The 14,355-nt window shown below is 38.4% G+C and overlaps 1 protein-coding gene across 1 annotated transcript; it reads left to right on the top strand.

The window, feature by feature from the left end:
• Window positions 1-7,936: 7,936 nt before the first annotated feature.
• Window positions 7,937-12,086, top strand: LOC149846755 (2-oxoglutarate-dependent dioxygenase 19-like). Its single transcript, XM_089998138.1, has 4 exons — window positions 7,937-8,238; window positions 9,394-9,629; window positions 10,498-10,825; window positions 11,707-12,086. Exons 1-4 carry the CDS (start codon window positions 7,996-7,998, stop codon window positions 11,950-11,952), a joined length of 1,053 nt encoding a protein of 350 aa, XP_089854264.1. The 5' UTR covers window positions 7,937-7,995; the 3' UTR covers window positions 11,953-12,086.
• The last annotated feature ends 2,269 nt before the right edge of the window (window positions 12,087-14,355 follow it).

The following is a 14,355-nucleotide window of genomic DNA, read 5'->3' as shown; positions in this document are numbered from 1 at the left end:
GTTCTCTTGTGTCTTCTAAAATTCTTACTCTCTCTCAAATCCAAAACCCATTTTCAAATTTATTCATATTTTTCTTGAAAATTTTGAGGATCTACACTAATTTGAGTAGATCAACAAGGAGTTGAAAACCATCACTACAAGAATTCTGTGGATTAGCGACGGATGCTATCTGACGCTAATCCATGGCAAATCCATCGCTGAACTGTTTAGCAATGGATAGCATCTGTCATAATTCTTTGGTCGCTAATTAGCGACATAACTGATCTATCGCTACTTTCGTCACTAATTTATGATGGATTAGCGAATGCCATGATTCGTCGTGAGTCTGTCGCTAAATAAGCACTGATTTGGTTTTGCGACAGATACATATCCATCGTGAAAATTTAACGATGAATATGTATCTATCTCTAAATTTCATCGCCAATTTAGCGATGAATTAGTGATGGATTACATTCCATCGCAAAACATCGACTGATTCAATTTTTGAGACATAAATATTCGTCGCTAAATTGGCAACATATATTATTCATCACCAAATATCGTCGCCATTTTTCTACTAAATTTCTTCAGAAAATCCATCGCTAATATTCAGCGATGGATAATATCCGCCGCTAATCCATCACAAAATTTTTAAAAAATAAAATATTTTTGTTTGAAATATAAATATCGAAAAAAAAATTCTCGTTATACAATTTATGTAAGTTGTGTATAAAAGACAAATTACACATAAAAAATACATATATAAAGTAGGTGAAACAAATTTAACACAAGTTATAAGTGAAACAAATTTAACAACCCAGTATAATCATCGTTAAGTTCTAATTAGTTATAAGTGAACATATACAAAGAGTTTTGTTTAAAACAACAAGTACGTGAAACAAATTCAACACATGAAGCTACTCCTTGTCAAGATTCAGAGCATCATCCTCTTCATTGTCTCGATCTGCCCCTCCATCCATGCCTCTATCAGCTCCTCTACGCTGATCATCTTCAGCATCGTACAAGAGAACCAAAATGTTAGTATTGATAAACAAAATATAATGAAATAAATTATATGCAATGCACATAATCTAAAGCAATCAAAGTAACATGGCTGAATGACACATAGACTAGCAATAAAGTGAAGGACATTAACAAAATTTAGAGGCCAACAAACAGTACATGTAGAGTCCCTAAAAATATTAGTTGAGGTTCTCAGTTGATAGCCATTGCCAATTGGCCATGAGATTCTGAGTTGAGGTTATGTCAATGTCCTGCCCAAAACTCATGGAAACACAATAGAGGTTAACAATGCATGTGTTAATGGCCATACTTTTGCTTTTTTCTTTTTTTCTTCTCCATTTTGGGGATGATTAGTCAAGGGGCTTAATGATGTGGGCATTTGATAAACTCATTCTGAACAAAGAATATATTATTTAAGCATATATCAGAATAGAATGTTTCAGTCAGAATGAAACTATTACCAAAAGACCAACCCAATATTACTTCAACATATAAAACTCTATATAAATAATTAAATAAATGATTCAGAAAAAAGGAATCAACATGAAATAGAACAGAAACATAAGTGAACTTGACACAAGAATGACTCGAGGAAAAAATGGCATATAAGCAAAGTTATTAAAATTAAAGAGAAGAAACAAAAATCCTTTTGTATCTTCCAATTCCAACAATAATCAAGCAGAATGCTAATGAAAAGACCAGTATAAAACCAGATAGAATCTCTGACCTCAAATTACATGTCAAAAGCCAAGCATATTATTGTGTGAAGACTAATGAGTAATGATAAGAATAAAGTTTTGTTTTTTGTGAACATCGTACTTGAGAACACCGTCATCCCACAGTATTTTCAGTTCATCAATCAATGACTTCAAATATACATCAAGATTTTGGCCTAGAGACGTCGGACTAGGGATCAATAGAGACAAAAAAAGATTTTGACGCTTCATACACAAGCTTGGAGGAAGGTTGTATGGGGTGACAAATACCGGCCAACACGAGTATGAGGTTGATCTACCTCCAAATGAATTAAATTCATCTGTGCATAAACCGAGTCTAACATTTCTCACTTCCATTATGAAGATCTGATGAGTATGATCAAAGTGCTTTCAAGCTTCCGCATCAACAGGATGCATGATCTTGTCTTCATCATGTCGAACTTTATTGGCATTCCATCTCATGTGTTTAGTTGTCCTCAAAGACATATACAATCATTGTAATTTAGGGGTGAGAGGGAAGTAGCAGAGTGACTTGTATGACACTTCTTTTGACCTCGTACTAGCATTGCCCCTTGTCTTTAGTTTAAACCGAGGATGCCCACATGACAGACATGATCTGCTATTTTTTTGATCTTTGAAATACAACATGTAGTGATTTGGATAAACATCTATCTTTTGATACCTCATACCTAGAGCGTTGACCATAACCTTCGCACAGTAGAAATTTTATGGTAATTTCTCATCTTTGGTCAACATACTCTTCATAATAGATCACAGATAGTCAAAACATGATTGACTCAAATTATACTCTAACTTCAAATTCAGTAGTTGAAGAACTGCAGACAAGATAATGTCACTCTCGCAACCATTTCATAATGGCTCATCAGCATCTTTAAGTAAGTCATAAAATCTACTAGCTGCATTGTTTTATGCTTCTTTCTATACCCCAGTTGGTACATCACTGAGACCCATAACAGAACCCAGTTCTGGTCCTGCGATATCAAATATCAAATCCATATATAGATTATCGTGCACCACATCCAACCGTACGTCAAAATTATTTCAAATTTTTTTATCATGAAGCATCCAATTCTAATAACCACAAACAAAACCCTTCATGTATAGGTGATGTCTAACGCCATGAGGTTCTACAAATCGATTGTTCTTATACATCGTGCAGGGGCACCTGATACGATCGGTGGGATCCACTGTACTGACACTTGCCATTGCAAATTCAATAAAACTGTCAACAACATCCATATATTCAAGCGACACCTCATTATCAACTATCCTACAATACATTCATTCATGGTTTGCAGTCATTTTGTCTTATGCTGTTACGGATATTATCTTAACCAGTTAAAAGAGAATCATAATAATGTTATGATGAAGAAAATATCTAATTTATCATGCATTGATGGTGGATGTAATGATTTGATATATCACACACACACACACACACACACACACACACATATATATATATATATATATATATATATATATATATATATATATATATATATATATATATATATATATATATATATGAGATGTCATTCACCTTCAAGAAAACTACTGTCAAACAAAAGTAGTTTTTCATACATTCAGATAAAATTACAAAGTAGGTTCCATTTTTTCAAGTTAATGGGAATGAAATGACTGATTTCTCCTTGTTGGTTTGCTATAATTTGCATATTGTAGGTCATAAAGTGTTTATTTTGCTTGTTGCTTTGTTGGGTTGGTTAACACTTTGTTGTGGTTTACAAATCTGTTAGAAATTCTTGATTGGTAATTGTTGGTGAGCAATTTTTTTGTTTCAGTTAATGAATAAATTTTCTTCCCCTCTCTACTACAGACGTGCAATACTTTCTTTTTTCTCTGGCAAGTCTTTTGCTAAGCCCTGTAAAATTTTATACAACTTTCTAGTGTTAGATGGCTTGTGTTATCATGTTTAATTCTCACTTATATCTGTCTGTATTTTATAGAGTGCCATATTTAAATTCTGCCACTTCAGATTGAGTTTGTTCATCAATATCGTCTGGAAGTATTTGATGCAATTGTGTTGGTTTCTTTTTGTGCATGTAATTCTGCCCCAAAATCACCCAACAGTCAAATTATTCACTTTGAAGCAGATTCATTGGAGCTTGAGCATTAGCACTTGGGGAAATTGGATCAACTCTAGGTTTTGTTTTATTGGGTAAAGGTAAGAAGAAGGCTGATGGTGGGTAAGCAGCAAGATCATTATGCTCTTTTGGGTTTGAGTCATTTGAGATTTTTAGCTATAGAGGATTAGATACGCAAAAGCTACCGTGAGATTGCATTGAAGTATCACCGAGACAAACAGGTTGCTCTCATTCTTGCTGAGGAAACTGAAGCAGCAAAGCAAGCAAAAAAAGATGAGATACAAAATCACAGGTGAACCCGCAGTACCATAACTTGCACATGGGACTACTTTATTACTTTTCCATTTTAAAAGGGGCTCAATCTTTTTATATGGATCAGAAACATGCCTATCTTTTTCAAAAAGAACATATATATATATATATATATATATATATATATATATATATGGATCCAATGAACCATGATCTCTCAAGATGCTATATTCTGTAATTGATGTAAAAACTAAGAAGTGGAAAACTTTCAGTTATTTGTGAAAAACAAGTTTCAACATGCTCTTCCATTGCATGGTACAATCAAAGTCAGATAACAATAGCTAACTAAATAAAAAAAAAGAAAGGGAAAATGCAATTCAAGTTTCATGATGGAAATAACATAAATGACCTGAGCACCAAATCTTATGTAAATGGAGATATCCCAATCAAGAATGACAAAATTTTCAATCAAAGGTGATGATAGCACTAGAGTCTAAATGCCAAGTTGCCAACAAGTTCAAATACATTGCATAAATATGAAGAAACATAGAGAAAGAAACTCACGATTAGTAGGTGGCCTGAGTCACTTTTTCTTCTTCTTCATGCCTATAACACAAAATCAATAAGTTAATAAACATTATCCACAAATTCTTGGGCTGATTCATAATCTAAATACATGTGCTCCCATTCACATGCCCTTGACAACTGGTAGAGTTTGTACACCTGCAGGGGAAAAAGCCCATTGGTGAGGAACTACCAACTAAACAAATGAGGAGGAATAACAGAGTAGGATAATCATTGACCTACCTCAAAATGATTTTTGATGAGATCAAATATGTAATGTCTACAACAGTCATAAGAACAAAATTATATCAGTGCTCACAGAATAATAAAATTGTTCAAGCCTTACTAATTCATATAGAACTACAAGCACATGTAATTCCATTTGTGGTAGCATCACTTTATAGATAAGTCTAACGTTATTTCAGATGAAGTGTTCATAACAAATTTCATGTTTCAGTCATTTTTGGTATTGATGGCAGCAACCTGAAATTCCATATGAAATCCCTACTCTTGTGGTTGATTGAATCTATTTCATACTCTCCGATAAAAAACTACAACGAACCCCTTTCATTTAGGTAGGGTGCTAGTGAGGCGGGGAGAGGGTTTGAAGTTGTAGCAAACAACTGATTGAGAGAGGGGAAGTTGGGTCTGAAAATGTGGTTATGGGCCGCTGCCATTCATCTGGTTTTAGAGTGGCCACTTTGATTCATCACAAGAAGTGTAGGTGGTTGGCTGAGGCTGAAACAACCCAACCCCTGAAGCATCTCTTTGCTTATAAGAACTCCTCTGCTCTTGTTTGCTTGTGGTACTCTCTCTTGCTAGCCAATTGTACTACTGAACTAGGGTGACAATAATGAATTATGAACAAGTGGTGGTTAGACGGACCCCAGCTCTGCTATCTGGTGGCACTTCCACACACTTGTCCCCGGGGACTAGGCTCATAGTAGAACTCGACCGCGTTGTGTTAGTGACAATTTCACACCTCTCTGTTTTGGGGGTAGACCCAAAGCTCCTGTCAACCATTTGCAAGTGGGCTTGTAACAACCTAACATGCGACTCTTAATTGGTGGAGAATTTGTAATGCAAGGATTTCATATGGAATTTTGGTTTTATGAAGCAAGAAGCAACATACAACAAGGGTTTAAGCTAACGATGCATAACATTTTTGTTTTTTTTAAGAGAAAAAGTGTGATTGTTTGATGGTCACCAACAAATTGAGGTGTGTGAGATGATGACATATTGACTTGTATTATGAGAAAAGAGTGCTAAAGGGAAAAGATGCATCAACCATGAGTCCTCTTCCCTCCAAATACGACTTAACACACTTTACATTCCGAGAAAGTTGTTGAGTCTCACGAGATTACTTCCTTTCACCAGAATCAAATTGATCAAGAAAAGAAAAGTAAATCTAACACAAACAACACTGCAAGCAGAGAGGCATATGAGTTATAAAATAAAGTATGGTGTATTTCTTAGAATAGATAAAGTGTTCCACCAAACAACCCATCACATATATGTTGCCCTCCCCGAAAGGAAAATCCACAGCATTAGAATGTATGCAGGGCAGAACAATCACAACATTAGATTGTGCCTCTGTTCCACAATTTTGATAATCAAAATGAGAAGATAGGAAAGGGGAAAACCTCACCACTTGTTCAGGATTTCTCTTCATCAAATTGAGAGCATGCTCCAGTGACTGAATCAACAAAGAATTCCGCAGGGGAAATCCTCACGGCATGTCCAGCGCCCCTCCTCATCTCGCTCTTTGCTTGTGCCGCGGACGATGATCTTCCACGGACGATGATCGATGATGATGATGCAAGCGGCCCTCTTCCCCGTCGGGAAGCCGATTTGGGGGTAATGAGAGAGAGAGAGAGAGAGAGAGAGAGAGAGAGAGAGAGAGAGAGAGAGAGAGAGAGAGAGAGAGAGAGAGAGAGAGAGAGAGAGAGAGAATTTCATGCCCTAGTTGGCCGTTTTATATCAAAAAGTAGCGACGAATTAGCGATGAAAATATTTCGTCTCAAACGCTGCCGCAAATTAGCGACGAAAAAATTCTATTGCTCATCCATCGCGAAGTTGCGACGGAGTTTGTGACGGAATGTTTTCATCGCTAATATGTCGCTAATTAGTGATGGATTTTGAGATAGAATTTTTCCGTCACTAATTCCGCAACTAATTTCAATTTTAGGGACGACTAGTTTTTTCTAGTTAATCCGTCGCAAATTTGCGACGGATTATTTCCATCGCTAATTAACGCCACTTCTTGAGTTTCACTTTTCGAAATATGGAACTTCACATGATAATCCCTAGATCGATTCAAGGTGATGACATTTCTCTAATATCAATTGATTACCCGATTTACGAGAACATCTAACCAACTCCAAGATTATCTAAGAAAAAACAAAAAAATAGAAAATATAGGATACTAAAAATTTATTGCCAACTTATAAGATACTGAAATTTTTTTGCCTAGCTTTTGTTTATTCCACTCAGCTGCCTACTTTTTTAATGCATTTCAAATACCCTCCTAAGGTGTATAAATTTTCTTTTTAATTTGGTTTTTTTGTTGACAAAATAACTAGCAACTCAACTGCCTAATTAATTTCTTAATGCATTTCAAATGTCCTCTTGAAGTATATACATTGCTTTTTTTTCCTGTTGATTATTAGTCATTTTGTTCGACTATGCAATAGCCAATTGAGCGATTTTAAAACCTAGGGCGTTTTTGAAAGAAAGGTGAAGAAGAAAGAGCTATGTGATAACCAAAACTAGACACGTTTTCAGATATTTGTAGGCAGCTTCAAATAAATAGACCATAAATTCGGTGTTTTTTTGTAATCTTTTTCAGATATTTGTATCATTAAAAAACAAAGGGATGACAAGTGAATCGAGCTGGAAAAAAAAATCTTTAAACACCATATACAGCAAAACATCTTGAAGTTTATCTTGAGAAATGGAATTATATGCTCGGATATGGTTGCAATGTGATTGAACAATTTTAGTGTGCTGCTGCACCTGATCATTCACTATTATCTGTCGGGCCCCACAGCTGAAAGGCTGTATCCTAAAGACGACGTGATCAAGTGCAGCAGCATACTAAAAGTGTACAATCACATTGCACCTGATCCTCCTCTTATTCTATACCCAATACAACATCCTCAATTATTCCTACTCCTGTCCAGATTCCAGACAACCAGATGCATCCAAACATGCACTGGAGAAGAGACATCACTCTTTCAATTCATATATGGAGGGCCACCAACCATTTGGTTCATCAGTGTCCTATTGAATAAGAGGAGAGAAAACCAGTGCCACCAAACTCCTCCCCTTCAAAAATGGAGCAGGCCGTTGCCGTCTGTGGTGGCATCAAGGAGCTCTCTGATTCCGTCCACCACGGGCACCAGATCCCGCCGAACTATGTCTTCCCTCCTGAACTCAGGAATTCCGGTGCCCTCTCCGTTGTCGAAAAGAGCGTGCCGACCATCGACCTGGAGTTGCTCAGGTCTCACAACCTGGAAGAGAGGTCTGAAGCTATCAAAAGCCTAGGACAAGCCTGTGAAGACTGGGGCTTCTTCAACGTGAGTGATCCACACTTTGGAGAGCAGTTACCGTCATACCGTATAGGGTTATATCCAATCTCCACCGCACATCTCACTTGAAAACCGTGCATCTCTGTTGGAATATGTGAGAATGGGGCCATGCACACTTTTATCTAAAATGAGATTTACGGTGGTGATGGAATATGACCAGTAATTTGCTTATATAAAATATGACAATACCTGCTCTCCAGACTTCATAATTATACATACGGTGTGTTTGAATACCTTGGATCTCTCATCTATAGATTGAACTTGGTGTGCGATCTATAATAAGAGAGGAGGTAAACAGCCGTATCAGGGAAACTGAAATATGTGAACCGTGAGGGCGCCTTTGCATTGCAGGACAAACGCCGCGTGGACAGGGCGTGCGGCGTTTGTCCTGGACACGCCAGCCGCACTGCTGGAGGTGTGATAGGTGCAACTCGCCAAATACAACTGCGCAGGATGCAGCGCGTCCTATGTAGTACACATTGTTGCTCATATGAAAATTTTGAGCCAATGATTTTCAAATCCTTAAAAATCCTGCTTAAATGTCATAATTGGACGATCCAAGTGTCAGTCACTACGAAACCAAGCGTGTAGATCCCATTGGTATCGTCTGATTAAAAAAAAACCATTAAAATCTTGATTGAAACAGAAGTTCAAATATTTTCAGTTTACACAGTTGAGTTACTCTCATGAACAGATACACTAACAAAATGAGGATCTAAAATTCATAGTTTATCTGAAATTCACAGATCTTTGGCTTGATTGAAAGGAGGGGAGTTGGTCAGTCTAGAGGCACATGTATCGGATTTTAATCCTCTCGGATCTAAAATTCAAGTTTTAAGTCTAAGCAATCAAATGCAACCATAAAAATAAGAGAAGTTGATTGAATCCCATTCCTATCGATTCACCTGTATATGATCAATTGATCATGACTTTAATTCTTCATCACTATCATCACCACCATCACCATAATAATCAATCATCATTTTATTTTTGTGTTGTTTTCAGTTGCAAGTGAGCGACACTTAGAATTATAGAAATAAAAGAGAAGATCTAGTGATCCATTCATCTTTTACCTACTGCTTCACTAATTCATTATGAGTTGATTGAGTCTAGTTCTTCTCTTTCTTGTGCTTCTTGTGATAGCTTATAAACCATGGTGTACCGGAGAGCCTTCGCCAAAGAATTTTGGCTGTAAGCCGGGAATTCTTCGAGCTATCGCCGCCGGAGAAATTGAAGCATGCCGGAAAGCATGTACTCGATCCGATCCGTTACGGGACAAGCTTCAATGCATCGGCCGATCAAGTGCTCTGCTGGAGAGATTACCTGAAGGTGATGGTGCATCCCGTCTTCCACTCCCCGGAGAGCCCACCAGCGTTCAGGCAAGTGATCACTGATTGCTATTCCATTTCTGCTAGCTTGGTTCTGTTTAGGGGTGTCAATGGATCGGATATGATCCGATCCTAAACAGTACCGGATCCTAAAGGGTCAGGGTTTGATTTCAAAGAATGGGGTCCCATTAACTATTTGGATCAGACCTATGAGGTCTGATTCAGGTATCGTTTATGAAATTTTATACCAAACCCGTGTCTGACCCAAGTTCCGATTAAGATTCACAAATTTTAAATGTAAAAAAAATAGAACGCATTATTTTACTATGTTTGGATCGGGTCTGTTTGTGTAGTTCTTATCAGATCCAGGTATGGTTTTTCTTATAAAAAATCCGGTCATACCCACTCATTTTAGAGGGGGTCTAACCCGTTGACACCCCTAGTTCTGTTTGGAACCCTTTTCACCCCTGCTCTAAACTCTATTTTACTCTGTCACAAAGACACGTGGACATGGGAACGTGTGACAAGGGTCCAACTCACAAATTCGAATTTTTTTTAATAGGACACAAGACACAAAATAAATAACTTTTTAATCAATGAAAAACTAAATTTTTGATATTTTAAAATTTTAATGTTAAAAATGTATTTTTAATTGAAATAAAACCTTTAAACAATAGAAAATAATATTACAATATTTTTCGTATACATGTCAGTGTCCACGTGTCCATTCGTGTCACCAAAGACACTTCACCAAAATGGCGTGTCCCTGTGACATAAAATTTACAATTTTTGCAGTTAATAAGCTTTCAATTCCTTTCAAAAAAAAATCAAACATTTATTTAGTCATTTCTTCCTCATGTCAAGTTTAACAGCATCAAAAAGCTTTGAGCCCATTGGGTACTTGGCTTGTTTGGAACAGGGATGCAGTGGAAGCATATTCTAAGATTTTAAGGGGGATAGTTGGTGAATTGTTAAGAGGGATATCAGAAAGTTTGGGTTTGGAGAGGAGCTACATAGAGAGAGAGTTCCAGTGGGATAAAGCCCTCCAAATCATTGCCATCAACTTCTATCCAAGTTGCCCACAGCCAGAGCTCACACTGGGCATGCCTCCCCATTCTGATCACGGTGCTCTCACAATTTTGATGCAGAGTGAGGTCAATGGGCTTGAAGTTACGCATAAGGGGAGCTGGGTGCCTGTATCTCCTCTTCCTGGGTCCTTTCTAATTAACATTGGTGATCATATGGAAGTAAGTTCACTCCTTTATGTGTCTTTTAGGTGTTGAAGGCATTTCATGAGTTTTGTGATATCTATTAGAAATAAGCATGGCTATGACCTATAGTTTAAACTTATGTCAACTACTTTTGGTTGAAATTTAAATTTTAGGCGAGAGCAGAATTGATGAAAACGTGCTTTCCTTTACTTGCAGTCTCTTAGAGAGACTGAGAGAGAGAGAGAGAGAGATTCAGTGAAAATGTTAACCTAAACTCAGTCAGCACTCAGCTGCCTCAGTCAAGTCAAAAACTTTAACTAAAAAAATCATAAATTACCAGTTCATTAAGGCTAAGGTTCTTAATAGCTTTAAATTAGATTGGTAAGTCTCAGCATGTCTGAACACTTGTATCCCTATAATCTACTTCAGTGTTCCCATTCTACATGAAAGTTCATTTTGTGCAGATATAGATAAATTAGTAATTCCCCTTCTGACGGACATGAAGCTATGTGAAATTACTTTTGCATTATACATAGGATATAGATTGTCAGACTGTTGCTTTTCACCGATTTGGAGCAGAGAGCCTGCAATTCAAACTCTATTCTTCAGACTGCCAAAAATAGAGGAGGCTGAAAGCATTTTGTTCATATGGGAATTTTGTAATAGTCACTTTCAGTATTGAAAGAACTATCTTTCATAACTTAGTACCTTTTATGTTAATGAACGAGTATGATGAACGCTTCATTACTTTTGAGTAAGTATCGATTCCTAAAACCACATAAACAGTCTATTTGGACTCTCCAATGTTTCTCAATTTTCATAATAAAGCCATTCTTTTCCCAATTTGCCACTTTTTTTTTCTAATAATTTGCAAAATTCTTTTGGTTTTTAACAAATTCTTTTGTGTTCGTGGGCAGATATTGAGCAATGGAAGGTACAAAAGTGTTGAACATAGGGTGTTGGTGAACAATGAAAAAGAAAGAATATCCATTGCTGCAGCACATGGGCCTTGTTTGGACGTTGTTGTCTCCCCATCTGTACACTCTCTGAATCAAGGAAGTAACGGGCTTCAATATCGTGAAATGACATACAGAGAGTACCTTGAGTTTCAACAGAGCAACCAACTCAGGGGAAAAGCTTGCTTGGATCTAGTTAAGGTGTGAAAACCTTTGATCTGCTACTCAATACTGTTGAACAGTATGTCGTGTAATTATGTGCACTGGTAATGCAATGTTGCCTCACTTCCACATGAGCTGAGTGAGTTCTATGAGTTATAAATGGGTGTTTTTCTGTCTCTTTCCCGACTCACTAGATTTGAGGCTATGGCTCAGCTAAGGGGGGACACCCGAGCCCTCCCCTTCAAGACAAAGACTTAGCTAAGGCAATCCAGAACAAGCAATAAGTAGATGAATATATTCAATGAGGAAAATGAAAGATATGGATTTTAACCCATGATAGTTCTTTGTTTGTAAAGCTTAGGGATGTAGATGGCTTGGATTCAGATTGGATGTGGTCAATACCATATTCGACTAATTTAATGTTGGCTAAACCGATTTGAATTCTGATTTGGATTCAGATGGTGAACACTACAAGAAAAACTCTAATTAGCCACAGAAATTTGCGACGGATTTTTTTCGTCGCAAATTTGCGATGGATTAGCCAGAGAAAACTATATGTCGCTAACATTCAAATTATTTGCGGAATTAGCGACGGAAAAAAATCTGTCAAAAATCCATCGCGAATTAGCGACGGATTCACGCCGGAACAATTCTGTCTCAAACTCCGTCGCAACTTCGCGACGACTCAGCAACAAAAATTTTTTGTCGCTACTTCGTCTCACATTTGTGACAGAATTTTGTCGTCGCGAATCCGTCGTTAAATTTCCCATAAATCCCTAATGCACACCCCTTTCCCTTTTTGTTTCATCAGTCGCCCGCCCGACCAACGCCTGTCGACCACCGCTCATCGACCTCCTGGCGACCTCCTCTCTCTTTCCCCTCTCATTCTCTCTCTCATTGCTACCCCTCTATGTTTTTCGATGAGTCTCGTCCGGCGAGCTCCGTCCGCAGGTAACCCTCCCCCTTTCCCCTATGTTGTAGCCTCCCCCTTCCCCTATGGTTGCCGGAGGGCCAGCAGAGACCTGACAGCCTCTGTCGGACCCTCTCCACCCCTCTGTAGTCGGTGGGGGCTGGCAGAGGCCCCGATCGCCTCTGCCAGACCCTCTCCTGGGGCCGATCTTCGGCAAAACAAGGGGCTTCGCCCCTGTCCTTTCGAATGCAGACAGCCCCCCCCCCCCCCCCCCCCCCTGTCCTCTTGACTTCTCCTGCAGTGGGGCTCTGCCCCGCTGTCGGAGAATGATCAGTAGGGGGAGAAGTCCCCTGCCCTTTTGTTTTCCCTGGCAGGGGGTGGCTTTTCCCCCCTGTCCTCGATAATTTTGACAAGGGGCAAAGCCCCCATGCCCCTTGTCTTTTTTGCCTGGCAGGGGGCAGATCCCCCTGCCAGGAAATTTTGCCCGATAAAGGGTAAATCCCCCTACCGGGAAATTTTGCCTTGGCGGGGGCGAGACCCCTCTGCCTCATGATTGATTCCTGGCAGGGGGCTCAGCCCCTGCCTCCTGATGCTTCCCTTCGGGGGGTCCCACCCCTTGCCTCCTGTGAATGTTCTGGTAGGGGGGTTCGCTCTCTGCCTTGACCTTACTGCCGGCAGGGGCTATGAGCCGTTGACATTTTCTCCCTAAAAACATCATCCAACATAAACAATGCCTATTATAATACATGTTTTCTACTCGCAGTAAGCTATGATAAACACGTAAACAGTTTAGATTAAAAAACAAAAAGAAAAAACAGCAGCAACAATTCTTTTTCTTTCTACAGAGATTAGGCAGCCCTCTACTTAGGGGTGTCAACAGGTCAAACCCTATAGGGTGCAGGTATGATGATAAATAAGAAGACACGATTAAGACCCAGGTCCTATTAATACATAAACCCGAGTATAGTTTGTTAAATTTTATACCAGACCCGGACCCGACTTGAGTTTCTGCAAATTTTCAATGTAAAAATGATAAAAAATATGGTTTTATTGGGTATGATCCAGGTTTGGTTCATGTAGTTTTTATCGGGTAGGGATATGATTTTTCTAATAAATGGCCGTTTTTCTGCCTCTTTCCCGACTCACTAGATTTGAGGCTATGGCTCAGCTAAGGGGGGACATCCGAGCCCTCCCCTTTAAGACAAAGACTTAGTTAAGGCAATCCAGAACAAGCAATAAGTAGATGAATACATTCAATTAGGAAAATGAAAGATATGGATTTTAACCCTTAATAATTCTTTGTTTGTAAAGCTTAGGGATGTAGATGGTTTGGATTTAGATTGGATGTGGTCAATACCATATTTGACTAATTTAATGTTGGCTAAACGGATTTGAATTCTGATTTGGATTCAGATGGTGAACATTACAAGAAAACTCTAATTAGGGACGGAAATTTGCGACAAATTTGCAATGGATTAGCTAGAGAAAACTATCTATCACTAACATTTGAATTATTTGCGGAATTAGTGACGGAAAAA

Source organism: Nuphar pumila, chromosome 2 (genome assembly GCF_984573655.1).
Source record: "Nuphar pumila chromosome 2, dmNupPumi1.hap1.1, whole genome shotgun sequence".
Lineage (NCBI taxonomy): Eukaryota > Viridiplantae > Streptophyta > Magnoliopsida > Nymphaeales > Nymphaeaceae > Nuphar > Nuphar pumila.
The sequence above is the reverse complement of the archived record's forward strand: the minus strand, read 5'-3'. Positions and strand labels throughout refer to the sequence as shown.

What these genes read in the sequence shown, in the direction of transcription:
- LOC149846755 (XM_089998138.1), top strand. Translation starts at nt 7,996, where the DNA reads ATGGAGCAGGCCGTTGCCGTCTGTGGTGGCATCAAGGAGCTCTCTGAT. An exon ending in AAGACTGGGGCTTCTTCAAC is followed by an intron (nt 8,239 to 9,393) that starts GTGAGTGATCCA and finishes TTCTTGTGATAG; the next exon opens with CTTATAAACCATGGTGTACC. An exon ending in ACATTGGTGATCATATGGAA is followed by an intron (nt 10,826 to 11,706) that starts GTAAGTTCACTC and finishes GTTCGTGGGCAG; the next exon opens with ATATTGAGCAATGGAAGGTA.